We start from the raw sequence: 18,630 nt of genomic DNA, 5'->3' as shown, positions 1-18,630 counted from the left end.
TAGAAGACTTTCTTGGACAAGGGTTTTTGTAAACTGAGGCAGGAGCTGCTTCAGCTGTCTCTATAATTTGGGCCAGAGGTTTGGAATGTGAAGATTGGAGGATGCACTCCAGCATGGGGGAGGTGGTCTCTGGTCTCAGACTGATAGTACCAGGGCTCATCTAGTAACCCATGCCACATCATTAAGAACAAAGCCCTGTGACAGACAGCACAGGACCCTGTGGAGAACTGACTGTGCACCCTGACACAGAGGACAGACTAATCATTAGCTATATCATGTCAACCTAATCTGAATGAGGGTCCCCAGAGTAGGTTGGAGGGTACTTCTTAAGTGTTCTGTCCTTTCTCATGGTTCTGCTCATGCACTAAAAGGGGCCTGGCTCATCTCAAGGCCTTAGCACCTGTTTGGGCATTGATTGATATGGCCTTCAACATGCCTGCTTCTCTACACAGTGTTCAGGTAGTATTCTAACTGCAAATGGAAGATCAATCTGGAAGAAAATCCAGCACAAAATGCCCCAGGACTCCCTGGACCCTTCTTAGGTCATAGGTGCCTTTATCCTCTTTATCCCATTCCTGTGCTTCCTGGCAACCAAACAAGGAATATAAGGTTAGCTACAGGCTCAGCCTCTACCCTAATGGCCAGACACTAGCTGACAGTGAGCTATTTTCCTTGTGATACTCATAAAAGGACATGATCCATTACTGCGACTAACAGACTCAGCCTTAGGACTAGGCCAAAGAGAACTACAAAAGCAAGTTCTACCTGCCCCGTACAGGCAGCTAATCCTCCTGTAAAGAGATATTCTTGGCTGGGGATACAGCTCAGTTGGTACAGTGCTTGCCTAGAAGGTACAAAACCCTGGGTCCCATCCCCAGAACAGCATAAGCCCAGGCATGGTGGTACAAGTCTGTCATCCCGGCACTCAGAAGATTGAAGCAAGAGGATGGGGAATTTAGGCCAGCCTTAAACTAGTCAAAGGACCATACATGTCTCAAAAAAACAAAACAAAACAAAAACAAAAAAACAAAACAAACAAAAAGTTAACATTGTATCTTTGAGATAGTGATGGAGCTTGAGTGCTAGTGCCCAAAGGGCAGGCTGCCAGCACACTTTCCCAGCTCAAACACAGACCATTTGCTAAACAGCTGGCTTTGAGTGTATGGGGGTGCGAGAGATTACAGGAGGTTATCCTAGAGTGCTGTGTGACTGGATCAAGGGGGAGTCCAGCAGAAATATCTGGGATCATGTCCAGAGTGCTTGGGAGCCAGTTTTAAGATAGTGACTGACAAAATAGTGTTTAAAGTTAGTTTAGTATAAATGACATACTAAACTGTCCTCTACCTCACATGAAATAAATATCAAATGTAAAACATTTTAAAATTAATCCCAGAAAGATAGTGAACTGAGGTCCATCCAGTCTTCAGATCAGTGTGTAATCATTTTCAAAGGAGACTTTGCTAGAGCTGGAAAGACAGATCAGTCAGGAAAGTGCTTGGCCTTCTCATGGCTCCTAAGCATAGGGACCTGCTGGGTTTGATTGGAAATCCCACATTGAAGAGCAAAAGAAAATACTGGATGTGGTGACACTGCTGTAGTCACAGTGCTGGTGCTGAGGAGACAGACAGGCCTCGTTAGCCCGCCACCTTAGTATACTTGACAAATTCCAGTGGAGACCCTAAATCAGAAATTAAAATTTAAAAAAGAACATTAAAAAGTTGGGGAGATGGTTCAGCAATTGAAAGTACTTGCTGCTCTTTCAGGGGACTGGCTCAGAGTTTGGTTCCTGGTACCCACATGATGGCTCACAGTCATTTGCAACCACCATGTACATGGCACACAGACACACATACTGACAAACACTCAAAAACAAAGTAAATCTTTTAAAATGACAAAATCAAAGAATGAAGGTAGAAGAACTACATTGCGCTCATTTTCATATTCGAAACATGCATTTGCATATACATACAAAAGAAGTCACCTTCTTTTAAGAGCATCCAGCATGGTGGCTTACGCCTTTATTTAACTCCAGCACTCTGGAGGCAGGTAGAGCAAGGCCATCCTTATCTCCAAGTCTTTCCAGGACAGCCAGGCTACTCAGAGAGACAAAACAGAACCCCTGAGAGGATTGGGGAGACCAAAATTGAAAGGGATCCAATACATTATTCTGAAAACTAGTAAATTAAAAAAAAAATTGGGGGTTAGGGATTTAGCTCAGTGGTAGAGCACTTGCCTAGCAAGCGCAGAGCCCTGAGTTCGGTCCCCAGCTCCAAAAAAAAAAAAAGAAAAGAAAAGAAAAATTGTAGGGCTATCGAGGTGGCTTAATGGTTAGAGCACTAGATGCTCTTACAAAGGATGCGGGTTCTGTTGAAGGACATACATGGTATCTCACACCTTTAACTCCAGTTCTGGAGATCCAACACTCTTTGGCTTCTATTGTCACTGTATACAAGTAGTATACTTACTATATGCAGGTAAAATACTCATGCACAAAAGCTTAAAAATAATTTTTTAAAGAATATTAACACCACACAGAGAGGGGAGCATGTGTGTGTGTGTGTGTGTGTGTGTGTGTGTGTGTGTGTGTGTGTGTGTGTGTGTGTGTGTGTTTAGTTCCCAGTGGCCCTTTTAGCTTGAAGATGGCTCACCCACCAGAGACCCAACCCCCATCCCCTGCCAGATTGTCTGATGATGGATACTAAACACCTCTCTCCAGACCCATGTGTATGAGTTATGGGCAGCCTCCTGCATCTCCCAATCCTCTCCCCTCTGTCGTTGCGGTCTATAGAGAGAGTGTACCTAGTGACTGTTGGGTGTGTGAGTTGGAGCCCCGTACTGACAGCCTCCTTAAAGTTTCACCCCCAGAGGGAGCCGAGACTCGGAGAGTGATAGAGAAGCTAGCCCGTTTTGTGGCAGAAGGAGGCCCCGAGCTAGAGAAAGTAGCTATGGAGGACTACAAGGATAACCCAGCCTTCACGTGAGTACTGCTGGGCAGTGCCATGCTGCTCACATTTGTGGTCACACATATAAGTGTGGATGTTTGACACACAGCGTGGGCCAGGGACCTCCCTGTCTGGAGCTCTGGATAAAACTTAGGGGCTCTTGTGTGCTAAGCAAGGACTCTTCTGTTGAGCTACATCCCAGCCCCAGAGGAGGATATTATTATTATTTGGGAAGAAGTGCTGGGGATAGCCTCCAGGGTCTCCCTCTGCTGCTTGTGACCCAGCCTTAGGTACTCTGTGAATGCCCTGCTTATTAGGGCTCTGCAGTGAGTCAACATAGTCACCCACCATTGAAACTCATTTCCAATGTCCAAATCTTCTTTCCAGGTTTTTACATGATAAGAATAGCAGGGAATTCCTATACTACAGAAAGAAGGTAGCCGAGATCAGGAAAGAAGCCCAAAAGCCACAGGCAGCCACCCAGAAAGGTAAGTGGTCAGAGGAAGGCAGGGAACACTGTGGTATGTGGGCAGCTAAAACCTAAGCCCTCATGGGCAGTGAGAATTTCCCTGTGGGTACACCAGTATACTTGCAGCTCCCCCAGAGCCCAGCTGTATTCTGAGCATCAGGCTTGGCTCTAAGGTGTAGGGTTGTGGCATGTCAGGGACCCCATGGGGATAGGGGTTCTGTGCAGATGCTCACTCAAACATGGAAATGGGCCAAGAGAGCATTTGCTGTTATTCTGACAAGATCTAGTTATCTCTAGCTCCATATGTGCCCAAGGCAGGTAGGTGTGGTCCCTGAAGCCAAGTTAGGTGGGCTATGGGTAAACAGCAGGAGGTGGATAGGGATGGGTCTCTGGGTCGGGGACTCTGATGGGCAGCAGGAGTCTGATATGTGAAACATGGTTGAATCACTTCACACTTCTGCTTTGTCCTCCCTAGGAAAAGAGAATGAGCCCCCAATGCCATATACTTTCGAGGTGGGGTGGGGTTGGGTGGGGTGGGAATTGTATAGTTGTGATATTTCTCTGGCTTTGGTCCCAATAGTAATCTGATTCCTGTTTGCCTGTCTCTCTTTGCACTGTTCCTAAGCCAAGCCCCGCTCACTTCCGAGGGGCTCTTAGCAGGAATTAGGCTGTTGGGTGTGGTGAGTTGAGCTCAGTACTGACAGCCTGCTTAAAGTTTCACCCCCAGAGGACGAAGAGGCCAAGAACCTTGCAGAAAAGTTGGCCAGGTTCATAGCAGACGGGGGTCCTGAAGTGGAGACCATCGCCCTCCAGAACAACCGTGAGAATCAGGCCTTCAGGTAGGGCTCTGGGTGCAGTCGTGGACAGTAGGCTGGAGGGAGGAGAGGTTTACCTTGGCTCATGCTTTGGAGGTTGTCCTTCACTGTGACTGGGAAAGCAGAGTGGTTTGTGGTGTCTTCACTGGCCAGGCAGCAGAGGACACCTGGGTCAGGGCCAAACGATGGTCCTGAAGGCTCCTTCCAGAGTGTTACCTCTTAAAGGACCAAGTGTTCAAAACGTTGCCTGGGAGGAGGGGGGGGTGTGTGTGTGTGTATTCAAATTCAGCTCAGAAAGGCTCACCCCAGCCATGACTTTTGCAGGAGGTACAGGGGCTCTAACCTAGGAGGGTTGTTGTTGGCATCATCATCATTATTACTATTAAGAGACAGGGTCTCACTGTGTAGCCCTGGCTGTCCTGGAACTAAGCTCTATAGGCCAAGCTGGCCTGGAACTCAAGAAACCTGCCTGCCTCTGCCTCCCAAATGCTACCACACTCGGCTAGCCTCGGAGTTTCTGACTTCAAAGCTCATGGATATGCTTCCTTAGTGGATCTGAGCAGGCACACTGGGTTTTTAGGTCTCTTTCTCCCATGCCTCTCTTTTTTTTTTTTTTTTTTTTCAGTTACTACTGTACTTTATTGTGTTCAACCAAATCACCATGTTACAAAAATAGCAAGCTGCCATAATAAAAAATAAGGCTCCTCTATCCAGCACCAGATAGCATCATTTTACTTTCAAGCCTAGAAATTGCACACTTGTATATAAACCAATCGAAGATGAGGATTGAGAGTTCATCTTGGTGGATTTTTCCTTTGATGAATATGAAGTGTCCTTCCTTATCCTTTTTGATGACTTTTAATTGAAAATTGATTTTATTTGATATTAGAATGGCTACTCCAGCTTGCTTCTTCTGACCATTTGCTTGGAAAGTTGTTTTCCAGCCTTTCACTCTGAGGTAGTGTCTGTCTTTGTCTCTGAGGTGTGTTTCCTGTAGGCAGCAGAATGCAGGGTCCTCATTGCGTATCCAGTTTGTTAATCTATGTCTTTTTATTGGGGAGTTGAGGCCATTGATGTTGAGAGATATTAAGGAATAGTGATTATTGCTTCCTGTTATATTCATATTTGGATGTGAGGTTATGTTTGTGTGCTTTCATTCTCTTTGTTTTGTTGCCAAGACGATTAGTTTCTTGCTTCTTCTAGGGTATAGCTTGCCTCCTTATGTTGGGCTTTACCCTTTATTATCCTTTGTAGTGCTGGATTTGTAGAAAGATATTGTGTAAATTTGGTTTTGTCATGGAATATCTTGGTTTCTCCATCTATGTTAATTGAGAGTTTTGCAGGATACAGTAACCTGGGCTGGCATTTGTGTTCTCTTAGGGTCTGTATGACAACTGTCCAGGATCTTCTGGCCTTCATAGTTTCTGGCGAAAAGTCTGGTGTGGTTCTGATAGGTCTGCCTTTATATGTTACTTGACCTTTTTCCCTTACTGCTTTTAATATTCTTTCTTTATTTTGTGCGTTTGGTGTTTTGACAATTATGTGACGGGAGGTGTTTCTTTTCTGGTCCAATCTATTTGGAGTTCTGTAGGCTTCTTGTATGCCTATGGGTATCTCTTTTTTTAGGTTAGGGAAGTTTTCTTCTATGATTTTGTTGAAGATATTTACTGGTCCTTTGAGCTGGGAGTCTTCACTCTCTTCTATCCCTATTATCCTTAGGTTTGATCTTCTCATTGAGTCCTGGATTTCCTGTATGTTTTGGACCAGTAGCTTTTTCCGCTTTACATTATCTTTGACAGTTGAGTCAATGATTTCTATGGAATCTTCTGCTCCCGAGATTCTCTCTTCCATCTCTTGTATTCTGTTGGTGAAGCTTGTATCTACAGCTCCTTGTCTTTTCTTTTGATTTTCTATGTCCAGGGTTGTTTCCATGTGTTCTTTCTTGATTGCTTCTATTTCCATTTTTAATTCCTTCAACTGTTTGATTGTGTTTTCCTGGAATTCTTTCAGGGATTTTTGCGATTCCTCTCTGTAGGCTTCTACTTGTTCTCTAAGGGAGTTCTTTATGTCTTTCTTGAAGTCCTCCAGCATCATGATCAAATATGATTTTGAAACTAGATCTTGCTTTTCTGGTGTGTTTGGATATTCCGTGTTTGCTTTGGTGGGAGAATTGGGCTCCAATGATGCCATGTAGTCTTGGTTTCTGTTGCTTGGGTTCCTGCGCTTGCCTCTCGCCATCAGATTATCTCTAGTGTTACTTTGTTCTGCTATTTCTGACCGTGGCTAGACTGTCCTATAAGCCTGTGTGTCAGGAGTGCTGTAGACCTGTTTTCCTGTTTTCTTTCAGCCAGTTATGGGGACAGAGTGTTCTGCTTTCGGGCGTGTAGTTTTTCCTCTCTACAGGTCTTCAGCTGTTCCTGTGGGCCTGTGTCTTGAGTTCACCAGGCAGGTTTCTTGCAGGGGAAAAGTTGGTCCTACCTGTGGTTCCAAGGCTCAAGTTTGCTCGTGGGGTACTGCCTAAGTCCTCTCCGCGGCGGCAGCAACCGGGAAGATCTGCGCCGCTCTTTCCGGGAGCCTCCGTGCACCAGGGTTCCAGATGACGTTTGGTATTTTCCTCTGGCGTCTGGATGTGCACAGAGTGCAGTCTCTTCTGGTTTCCCAGGCGTGTCTGCCTCTCTGAAGGTTTAGCTCTCCCTCCCACGGGATTTGGGTGCAGAGAACTGTTTATCCGGTCTGTTTCCTTCAGGTTCCGGCGGTGTCTCAGGCGCATCTCCCATGCCTCTTACATAGCATTTACTTTGTTGCCTCTGACAAGTGGCAGTTGCTGGCTGGGAGTGGGCTGGGCTCATGGTTCACAAAAAGGTTTATATTGAGTGTAGTCTTGGGATGTCTTTTACGATGAGGAAGCAGTAGGGATCAGGAGTCTTCAGGTGTGAGGAGAGGGAACCCATCCTGTCCTCTGATCCCAAAGAGGACTGGATCACTTTCAGACTCACCTATGAGCTAATATACCAATCCTGAAGTTGAGACATCTGCTCCGTGGTCTGGGGGCCGGTGTGCTGTGGGGCTGAAGGGGTTAACAGAGTCTTAACTGCAGCAAAAACTGCCTGTAACTCCTGCTTCTCCTATACCAGTTTGTTAAATCTGGAATGACAGGTGTGTGCCATCACACTCAGCCTAGTAGACTCCATAAAGTTATTTAACTGAGCTCACTTAAAGAACTCACTAATTTTCCTGTTGAATTTGCTGTGGAGATCTGTCTGGCACAGGACCACTGAGAAGTGTGATGGGATTGTACTATGATCTCCTGCCTCTCAAGAGGTCAAGGTCCAGCCCCATCCAGCCTTTTACTGCATGTATTGGCTCAGGTGGCCCTAAACCTCCTGCCTGGCCCTTTGTCTGCATGAAGGGTATGGGAGTAGATGCCTAACCTCAGAATAGCTGTCACTGACACTGAGCCAACCCAGGATGCAAGAAGACTGACTGAAAACTATTCCCACACCCATCCCCATGACTCACCAGATTGGGGAAGGAATGGGGCATTTGTTTTCTGACCCCGACAAGGCATGTGAATTTACATGAAATGGACAGTTCAGCCTTAGTTGCTGAGTTAATTTTATTTCCAGCTGCTGTGAAAAAGTTCCCTGACAAAAGCAATGTAGGGGAAAGGGGTTTCAGTTCCAGGTTACAGTCTTTGATTGAGGAGAAAGGCAGCAGTAACTTACAGTAGCTAGTCACATCCAGTCAAGAACAGAATGAGTAAATGTGCTCATGTACTTTTCCCACTCTGTTATAGAGCGGAGGGCACTGTACAGGGAATGGTTCCTCCCACAGTGGGCAGCTCTAACAGCTCAACTAATGTAGTCAGAACGACTCTTCATAGACATGCCCACAGGCTACTCTGATCCAGACAATTCCCTACTGAGGGATTTCCCAAATGATTCTAGACTATATCAAGTTGACATTGAAAACTAACCATCATACTTGGGATTACATATGAGGTAGCCACAAAACCCAGATTTGCCTATAGACATGTTGCTGGTAACATCTCCATGTATTCCAGTCCACCTGCTACTTGGCATTCCTGTCCTAGAAGGTGTGCCCATTTACTCCTTGTCCCTTGGATACCCCAGTTAATGAAATGCTTTGAGAGTTGGATGTGGTCTACACAGATGGATTTGTGAACTTAAGGCCAGCCAGGGCTTCGTAGTGAAACCCTATCTCAAACACACAACAACAACAACAACAACAACCCTTTGTGACCACATGTCAGAAAACCAAAGGCACGTTACTACTACTAGTCTCATACCAAGTGATTCAGTTCCTGGCATGTTCTTTGGTTTGGTTTGGTTTGGTTTGGTTTGGTTTGGTTTGGTTTGGTTTGGTTTGGTTTGGCTTGACTTGACTTGACTTGACTTGACTTGACTTGACTTGACTTGACTTGACTTTTTCTGAGACAGGGTTTTTCCGTGTAGAACTGGCTATCCTGGAACTCACTCTGTGTACTAGGCTGGCCTGGAACTCAGAGATTAAAGGCATGAGCCAGCACAACTTGATTCAATTTTTTTTTTTTTTTAAGATTTATTATTTTATGTAAGTATATTGTAGCTGTCTTCAGACACACCAGAAGAGGGCATCAGATCCCATTACGGATGGTTGTGAGCCGCCATGTGGTTGCTAGGAGTTGAACTCAGGGCCTCTGGAAGAACAATCAGTACTCTTAACCCCTGAGCCATCTCTCCAGCCTTTAGATGCAAATTCTTAGGGGCAACAAGACTGAGGCAAGGAGGCTGGTTTGGGAAACATGCCCCAAATATTGAAATAGTTACTTCATTTTTGGATGCTATTAGTGTTCCGTAGGCTTGGTGGAAGTTTGATTGGCTTCTTATTCTGCAGTCCATGGTGTGACCGGAAGCCAAAGAAGAGGATGGGGGCTTACTTTTAGTTTACTTTGGTAGATTTAATGGTTTAGTTTTATTTGAGGGGGGAGGAGTTCAAGACAGGGTTTTTTTATGTAGCCCTAGTTGGTTGGCCTAGAACTTACAGGGATCCACTTGCCTCTGCCTCCAAGCAAGTTATAGGATGAAAGGCATGAGCCTAGGGTGGGTAGATGGGTATGTGTGTGTTTCATTCTGCAGTTCTGGCTTGTCTAGAAACACTGACCTTGGATTTTTTGCTTCCCAAATGCAAGGATTAAAGGCTAAAGCTTTGTCTCTTTTTTTTCCTTTTTTTTTTTTTTTTTTTCCGGAGCTGGGGACCGAACTCAGGGCCTTGCGCTTGCTAGGCAAGCGCTCTACCACTGAGCTAAATCCCCAACCCCCCAAAAAATCTTTTAATTTATTAATTTTAAAACTCCCTGCATGTGTCTGTGTGCACCATGTGATGGAAGCCAGAAGAGGAGGATGTCAGAGCCTATGTAGAACTAAACTGCTGTGAGCTGCCATGTGGATATTGGGAACCAAACCCTAGTCTTACTTAAGAGCAGCCAGTGCTTGTAACCCCGGAGCCATCTTTCCAGCCCCCTTGTTTCTGACACCACCATCACCCACTCTTCCTGTCCTGCCTTTCCAGATGGCAGATATTAGGTTTCTTCCACCTGTCTCCTAGGGGCTCATGCAAACACATGGGACTCTTAGTGGGTCCTTGCTCATTCAAAAAGAATCCACAGTATCTGACCCTATGCTACCATCTCCTGTGTGTTCTGGTGCCCCACCAAGCATTTTGTAAGCTACGTGGTGAAACTATTCAAAGGCAACCTGCTTCTGCCATGTGTGTGCAGTCTACAATCATTATTCCCTGAACAGCACAGAGCAGCTCTGTTGCTGTTGCTTTAGGCATTCTGAGTCATTTGCAACTTATTTTTGCCCTCAGGAAGGTGTGTGGGCTCTGTTCAAGCTACACCATTTTATAGGAGAGACAGCATCTGAGCACAGAGAGTTAGGTAGTATCAGGCTTCATTCAGGCAGCCCCTGGGGGACTGAGGCCACCGTTGTCTATTAGAGTACAGCTCTGCTGGGCCCAGCCTCCAGGTTCTTGCGTATAGGTCTGCTCCTTAATCCAGGATCTTTCTTGGTATTTGCCAAATGAAACTGGGAACACTAATCCAGGTTACTCCATTCTGCTCTGCCAAAGAAACGGAGTGGAGTCTTTGTCGCCTCAATCCTACTGTATTCCCAGCTGCCTCAGGTCAAAGGTGATAAGCTTTCTGCCTACAGCTTCTAAGGGAAGAGTGCTTCTTCCCCAAGCCACTTACCCTAAGATGGGGATGGAGCCCCAACCTGTGTCCTTCACTGTCAGCCCATAGGGATTCACTGGAGATATGGTTGAATTTGAAGGAGTGGTACCTAAGGTCTGAGTACAATTACCAAGGATTTTCTGATATAAGGTCACTGATATGGTGGGGGCTCTGAGGGTGCCTGTCATCCCCAGTAGGAGCCTCTATGACTGGCACCTGAAAGGTGGACAGGCTTGCAGTAGCCTCTGGGTGAGGCCTGACTAAACAGTGATGCTTACAACCCTGAGTGCATACAGCCTGATCTGCTCTGACCCCAGGAGCAGGGCCAGGTCTCACCCTAGCTATGGTGTCCCCCTACTTTATTTTGCAGTTTTCTCTATGATCCCAACAGCCAAGGGTACAGGTACTACAAGCAAAAGCTGGAGGAGTTCCGGAAAGCCAAGGCGGGCTCCACAGGCTCCCTTCCTGCTCCTGTTCCCAACCCCAGCCTGCGGCGAAAGTCTGCCCCAGAAGCCCTGTCAGGGGCTGTGCCCCCCATCACTGCCTGCCCTACTCCAGTGGCCCCAGCACCTGCTGTCAACCCCACTCCATCCATCCCCGGGAAGCCCACCGCCACAGCCACTGTAAAGAGGAAGCGGAAGAGCCGGTGGGGGCCTGAGGAGGACAAAGTGGAGCTGCCACCTGCAGAACTGGCACAGAAGGACACAGATGCCTCACCTTCACCTCTTTCAGGTTGGGGCCTTCCTTGGCGATCCTAGGGATCATTTGAGAGCATGGGCCACATTTTACTCCCTCCTGTGGCTGGGTACTCTGTGCCATTAGGGTACACCTATGCAACTGGAACTGGTCCTCAGGCTCCAGAGGGGATTGGGTCTAGGACCCATGCCAACACCAAAGTCTGTGATTGTCCTTGGCCTTTTTATACAGTTACAGACTCAGAGCCAGGCTTGGTGGTATAGCCCTTTATCCCAGAAAGCAACATCAGGGGAACTGAAAGTTCCAGGCCAGTCCTGTCTTAAAACTTATAGGTACACATGCACACATGTCCATCCTGGTAGGTGTGAAACAGTCTCATTGTGGTTTTTGGTTTGGGCAATCTTTTGAGATAGTCTCAGAACCCCAATCCTCTACTTCCTTGAAACTGGAATGGTATGTTCTACCATTCTTGACAAGTGTAGTAAGCAGTACTCCAGAGGGTGTGTATGGTGGGCAAGGAAATAAGACTAAGGGTTATAGAGTGCTGGACATGATGGCACACAGTTTAATCCCAGCATTCAGGAGGCAGGGGCAAGTTAATCTCTGAGTTTGGGGCAGCTCCATCTGTATAGTAAGATTCAGGCTAGCCAAGTCTGTATAGTGTAGACACCTCCCCAACAACAGATACGTTACAGAGGACAAATGATACATTGCTTTTGATGCAGAGTGCCAAACCTGGGCCTTGAGCATGCTGGACTTCTTGATAAAGCGCAGCTTCTGAGTTTTCAGGTGACAGGTGTGACCCACCATGACTAGCTTTATTTATTTTTATTTTATATGTTTGAGTGTTTTGTCTGCATGTATATCTGTGCACTACATATATGTGTTGCCCACAGAGGCCAGAAGACGGTATTCTGTCCCCTAGGACTGGAGTTATAGGTAGTTGTGAGCTTCCATGTGATTGCAGGGAATCAACTCAGGACCTCTGGAAGAGCAGCCAGTGCCTCAGCCCTTAGTGATTATATTGTGTAGTTGCTGTACCCATTCTTAGAAATGCCATTTTCAGGCTTGAGGTGTGACCCAGCAGTGAAAGCTGGCCTGTCAGTCATTGCATGTCCTGGGCTCCATCCCCAACTGCTGGTGTAAAAGTAGCGCATTGCACTCTCTAACCTGCAGGATGCTCTCTTTCCCCTTAAGGGCTGTCAGCTTTTCCTTAGTGTGTTTTAGAGGCTTTTAAAAATGTGTATGGGTTGATGTTCCCTCTTCTCAAGTAACTACATAAAACTAGGCAGTGCAGCTCCTCAGGAAAGGCTGCCTATGCACCAAATGCATACTTGATGCATTCGGAGCCTAGAAAGTGGCCTCAGAGCCCTGGAGCTGCAGTTGCAGGTGGTTGTAAGCCACCGTGTAGATGGTGCAAAATGGACCCCAGGTTCTCTGGAAGAGCACCCAGCACCCATTGCTGAGCCCCATCTCTCCAGCCCAGTAGATTGTGGTTGCTGATCTTTTCAGTCAGTGAGTCTGGGTCTCACTGTACAGCTTGGAAGTCACCAGGTAGACTAGGCTGACCTTGAACTCAAAGATCAGTCTGCCTCTGCCTACCAAGTGCTGGGATTAAAGGTGTGTTCCACCATGTGTGTGTTCCACCATGTGTGTGTTCCACCATGTGTGTTCCACCATGTGTGTGTTCCACCATGTGTGTGTTCCACCATGTGTGTGTTCCACCATGTGTGTGTGTTCCACCATGTGTGTGTGTGTTCCACCATGTGTGTGTTCCACCATGTGTGTGTTCCACCATGTGTGTGTTCCACCATGTGTGTGTTCCACCATGTGTGTGTTCCACCATGTGTGTGTTCCACCGTGTGTGTGTTCCACCGTGTGTGTTCCACCATGTGTGTGTTCCACCGTGTGTGTTCCACCGTGTGTGTGTTCCACCGTGTGTGTGTTCCACCATGTGTGTTCCACCATGTGTGTTCTAGAAGCATATCTGTTTCCACCCTGTCAGTGTGCCTCTGTCAGGTCACACAGATTGTCCTGTTGTTCTGTCCTAGGCTTTGAAGCACGTGGCTTACATCTTCATCATAGAAAATTCATATGGGGTGGGGGGATTCACACCAAAAAAAAAAATAATAATAATAAAATAAAAAATTTAAAAAATAAAAAAGAAAGAAAATTCAGGAAATACAAGATAAGAAGCTACCATAGCTAGTACAGTCACCTGTGATCTTTCTTCCTCACAGCAGTTTGAGGCACAGCCAGCATAACTTGTATTTTCTGCCATGAGCTCATATGAGTATGGGGGTGGTCTTCTGTCTTCTAAGCTGAGAATAAATGACTGAGGAACTTTTCCTGCCATCTGGTCCTCCTACCCACCACCATCCCCCTTCCCAGTTGCTCACAGTTTCGAGAGGATAGATGGCCCCTGTCTTAGTTAAGGTTACTATTGCTTTGATGAAACACCATCAACAAAAGTAACTTGTGGAAGAAAGGATTTCTTTGGCCTATACTTCCACATCATTGTCCATCAGTGAATGAAATCAGGACAGGAACCTGGAGGCAGGAGCTGACACAGATGCCATAGGGGTGCTGCTCACTGGCTTCTCTGTATGGCTTGCTTAGTTTACTTCCTTATAGGACCTTGGACCACCAGCCCAAGGATGGCACCATCCATAGGGCTAGGCCCTCCCCATCAGTTACTAATTAAGAAAATACTCCATGGGTTTGTGAACAGCCAGATATGGTATAGAGGCATTTTCTCAGTCAACATTCCCTCTTGTCAACTATATAAGACCAGCCAGTGCAGCTCCACAGGAAAGGCTGCTCTCCTGGTTCTTGGGCTGGCCTGTGGGCGGGCAGGCGGGCGGACATCCTAGCTAACCCTGAGGGCCAGTCATCTCCAGCCCTGCCCTGGGGCCTTCAGTCAAGGAGTAAAGCTCCAGAACTTGGTAGTGCCAATTGAGGGTTAAGAGACAGCCTGCCTGCCACTTAAGGCTGGGTGCTTCTGCTGCTGGCCAGAGAAAAAATCCAGAGCCCTGAAGACGAAGGCACCAAGGCTGTGCTCCAGATTAGCATCACAGGTTCCAAACCATAGGCCAAGGTTCACATCCCAGTGGTCTGTATTGTCTCTGAGAGCACTCACTCCCTGTCACTGGTGGAGTGGCCAAAAAAGAAAGGTCCCTTCTTCTCAGCCTCATGGGTCCCCACACCCATGTGTGCTCCTCTCTTCAAGCAAAGATCAAGGGTGAACTGGGAGCCTAGGAAAACTCAGGGTTTCATGTATGCTGGCCAAAATATGTGTGTGAGTGTACGTGTGTGCACATGTTCCTGGGGATGAAACCCAGGGCTTCATGTATATGGGCCCTGAACCTCATCCGTTCCTAGTAGGAAGTTCTGAAGGGTGGTACACCAGCCTGAGGACTCAATGGACTCGGCCCTTCCAACCTTCCAGAGTACTCTGTGTGTAAGCATATAGAGATTGGGCTTCCCTTCCCAGTGGTGTTTGGTGCCTTCTGTCGATCAGACAGACTATCATACCACTTTCCCCACGGTCAGCGCAGCTCCAGCCAAGTTATAACAATAATGCAAATTTTAAATGTCAGTAGCTTTGAGGGTAGCTAGTTATCTTCCCCGAGGGAGCCACTTGGTGGAGTCTAACTCAATGGAGACTCAACCCAATGGGCATTTACACCAGATAGCATGTGCATGGCTCATGGGCATGTATATAACTCAGCTCCTTTCTGTTGTGTTGCTAGGCCTCTGCCCCATCACCATTAGTGTAGTATTGAGTTGAGGACTCAGGCCACGTTTCTATTCTGGGATATGGGACCCTCTGATCCTTAGCCATATCTGTGGCTAAGGGATTGTGAAACCTCCTGGAGGCTTCTTTCTAAAGATGAGAACAACCAGAGCACCACCACAGTGGAGTTCTCTAGGTCTGCTGTGGACCCTGCATGGGGTGCTGTGGGCAGAGTTGACAACAGGAGCACCACTTTCTTACTGTCCTCTTCCCTGTTTCTGTTTCTAGTTCAAGATCTCAAGGGGCTTGGCTATGAGAAGGGGAAACCTGTGGGCCTGGTGGGTGTCACAGAGTTGTCCGATGCACAAAAGAAGCAGCTAAAAGAACAGCAGGAGGTAAGGTCTCAAGCGGGTGACTCAGCTCTGCCCAAAACAAAGGGTCACATTAGTGTCAGTGTTTAAGTGCTATCTGAGGAGTCCCTGACAGGCAAGTCCCTAGAGCCAGGTTAGGGCAGGGCCCAGGGCCTGTAGACTGTTGCTAAAGAGAGGTCTCCCATTTGCTCTTCCCTTCCCCAGCTTCCTGCAGTGACTGGGTATTCTCCTAAGCTCTGGAACCTTGATGATCTGAGACACTGATGTCTGACCTCACCATCGAGGGGTCAGCTGGGCAGATTAAAAGGGATCACAGCCCCAGGCTCCTAGCCCCACCTTCCCATGGGCCTGCAGTCTAATGTCAACTGTTGTCCTTGTTCTATGCCTGAAGGTCCCCATCCATGCTGGGACATGGATATGACAGGCTGAAGCTCTTGCCCTGCCCTGCCCTTCTGGGTGAGGGGGTTTTCTCAGTGAGTGCCTGCCTGTCCACTCCACAGATGCAGCAGATGTATGACATGATTATGCAGCACAAGCGTGCCATGCAAGACATGCAGCTTCTGTGGGAGAAGGCGCTGCAGCAACACCAGCATGGCTATGACAGTGACGAGGAGGTAGACAGTGAACTGGGCACCTGGGAGCACCAGCTGCGACGCATGGAGATGGACAAGACACGGGGTGTGTGGGCACGAAGGGAGAGTGGGAGAGTGTACCCCATTTACCTGCTCTGCTGGCCGTCGCACATAGTCCAGAGGCTCCACCTCTGCCAGTGTTTCCTCAGTGAGGGGGGTGGACCTTCACAAGCAGTCATAAGTCCAGAAGGAGCACCATTGCTGCCGCCTACTGCCTCATCCCTCACCACTCACCTTCCTCTTCTCTCTGAGCAGAGTGGGCAGAGCAGCTGACACAGATGGGTCGGGGCAAGCACTTCATCGGAGACTTCCTGCCCCCTGATGAGCTAGAGAAGTTCATGGAGACCTTCAAGGCCCTGAAGGTAGAGATGCTGATGGGCAGGCACTGACAGCAAGGGAATTAACAAATAGTGCCATGTCTTCCAGCCACAGGGAAATCACATCTCCAGAGCTGGAGCCCAGGGATAGCTTTATTTTACCCCTTAAGACAGGGTCTTGCCATGCAGTCCTCACTGATCTGGAACTCATTGTATAGACCAGGCTAACCTTGTTCTTTTGACATGTACCTCTGTCACCCAATTGCAGAAAGTCACCGTCCCACATGCTGCTCCACCGTGGTGGGCTCAGGAACCAGTGGGCTGATGGGACATGAATTGGCTTCTCTTTGTATCCCATAGCCACGTTTGTTTAGCATTCTGTGCAACAGATTGTCCCCAAGCTGGGTATTTGAACAAATTGCTCTTAGAACACGAGCGACTCTTTCCCATTAAACTGTTAACTCCCCAAAGGGAGTCAGTGGTCACCTTGCCCCTTTGGACGAGTACCTGGAAGCTCAGTCCCTTGGAGACAGCAGAAAGATAAAGAGTTTGATTTGTTGGTGGAGTCGGCCACTGATGGGTAGTGGGGCACATGGGTGTACCAGTCTCCCCTGAGGCTAAGATCAGGTGGGGCAGGCATTGGAGCCAGAACTGGGGCCTGGGGACAGCTGCAGTCCCCATGGCTAGCAACTTTTCCCTCTTCTATTGCAGGAGGGCAGAGAGCCAGACTACTCAGAGTACAAGGAGTTTAAGCTGACAGTGGAAAACATTGGCTACCAGATGCTCATGAAGATGGGCTGGAAGGAGGGCGAGGGGCTAGGCACTGAGGGCCAGGGCATCAAGAACCCAGTGAACAAGTAAGTGCTGCCACGGGACTTGCAGGGAGCACGCAGATGGACAAGGCTTAAGGTTCCAGAACTGGTGACAACAGCCCTGCCACCAGTCCCCACCCCAATACCCTGCAGCCCTTCCTGTCTGTTTCATCCTGCCTACTCAGTGACTGCTGGCTTTCCACAGGGGTGCCACCACAATTGATGGAGCTGGCTTTGGCATTGACCGGCCAGCTGAACTCTCAAAGGAGGATGATGAGTACGAGGCCTTCCGCAAGAGGATGATGCTGGCCTACCGCTTCCGGCCCAACCCTCTGGTGTGTGCCTCCCTTACTCCCTGCTGGTGGTGGGGAGATGTCAAGCCCTCACATCCTGCTCTGCCCCTCACAGGATGTCAGCTCTGCTGCCCAGAATGTTCTAGAGGGAGGACCTATAGTTTTCCACTAATACTCCTTTGATCTTTTTGGCCTTCCACAGAACAACCCCAGACGGCCCTACTACTGAATATTCTGGAAACACAAAGTCTACTTTCAGATTGGACATCCTTGGACTGTGGAATGTTCTGGCATCCATCTCTGCCCTGTTGTCACAAGTGTTGTGCTGTGTATTAAAATCCCAATGCTTACCTGCCCAGCATCCCAGTTCCTGCTGTTGTTCCTCCTCCAGCCCCAGTGAGGCTCATCATTGAGTTCATAGTAACTGGAGACCAGCCAGTTGATTCAGATTTTACCCCCGGCAGAGGAAAAAAGCCTCCAAACACTTCATGATATGTGTGTGCATGGGCTGCTGTGTACTGGGCACAGCTGGAGTGGGGATGGGGCCTGTCTGGAGACAGAGACATGGGAGAGCGGCTGTCTCATGTATTGCTCACTGCATAGCTGCAAGAGCCCAGCTGGAGGCCGTGATGGACAGGTGACCCTCCTGGTATCAGTCTTTTCGGGGGGAGGGGGCACATCCTATTTGTGCTGCCCTCCATCCTCCCCAGACCTCTCCAACTAGTCAAAATCTTCTACAGAAAAAGGAGGAGAATGATAGATCAGAATACCGCAGTCTCGTTCCTCTGGTTTCCCATTTCTGCAATGTTTCCCTCCCAAATCCAAAGAGGAAGATCTGGTGTGCACAAAAGGACCAAGAGTTGGCAGCTGTGAAAGGCAAAGCTGAGGGTAGGGCTAAGTAGTAGGAATGTGGTTGGGGGCTGGGCTGTAGCTGTGTACAAGTTGTGAGTGTAGGGCCTGGCGGGGAGGGGCGTATAGGGCGTGGCTTCACCCCTGAAGCTACTGTGAGTAGGACTGGGAGAGTTGTGAATGGGACTTAGGGGGCTGGAGAGATGGCTCAGTGGTTAAGAGCAATGACTGCTCTTCCAGAGGTCCCGAGTTCAAATCCCAGCAACCACATGGTGGCTCATAACCATCTGTAATGGGATCCGATGCCCTCTTCTGGTGTGTCTGAAGGCAGTGACAGTGTACTCACATAAAATAAATAAATAAATAAATCTTTAAAAAAAAAATGGGACTTAGGGAAAGGACTATTGTGGACACTGAAAGGGCGCCGCTAAAGTCCAGCCACACTCCGGGGCAGGAGCTATAA

At 48.0% G+C, this 18,630-nt stretch overlaps 1 protein-coding gene across 2 annotated transcripts in view; it reads left to right on the top strand.

Moving 5' to 3' along the window:
- Sugp1 (SURP and G patch domain containing 1) overlaps positions 1–17,679 on the top strand; it is a 30,945-nt gene extending 13,266 nt beyond the window's left edge. Inside the window, exons 5-14 of one of the 2 annotated variants that reach the window (XR_015639354.1) lie at positions 2,854–2,977; positions 3,330–3,430; positions 4,127–4,250; positions 10,832–11,193; positions 15,182–15,288; positions 15,469–15,942; positions 16,152–16,258; positions 16,925–17,070; positions 17,231–17,360; positions 17,521–17,679. Coding sequence is in view for 1 of the 2 variants with exons in the window: in NM_001011920.1 (NP_001011920.1) it covers positions 2,854–2,977; positions 3,330–3,430; positions 4,127–4,250; positions 10,832–11,193; positions 15,182–15,288; positions 15,765–15,942; positions 16,152–16,258; positions 16,925–17,070; positions 17,231–17,360; positions 17,521–17,547 (1,406 nt within the window). In the remaining variant the exon portion in view is untranslated. The remainder of the gene's footprint in view (positions 1–2,853; positions 2,978–3,329; positions 3,431–4,126; positions 4,251–10,831; positions 11,194–15,181; positions 15,289–15,468; positions 15,943–16,151; positions 16,259–16,924; positions 17,071–17,230; positions 17,361–17,520) is intronic. The other variant, NM_001011920.1, reaches the window with a different exon arrangement.
- Positions 17,680–18,630: the final 951 nt, after the last annotated feature.

This window comes from Rattus norvegicus, chromosome 16 (assembly GCF_021556685.1).
Source record: "Rattus norvegicus strain SHRSP/BbbUtx chromosome 16, alternate assembly SHRSP_T2T, whole genome shotgun sequence".
In the NCBI taxonomy this organism is placed as follows: Eukaryota; Metazoa; Chordata; class Mammalia; order Rodentia; family Muridae; genus Rattus; species Rattus norvegicus.
Note: the sequence above shows the minus strand (reverse complement) of the source record. Positions and strands in the feature narration are given on the sequence as shown.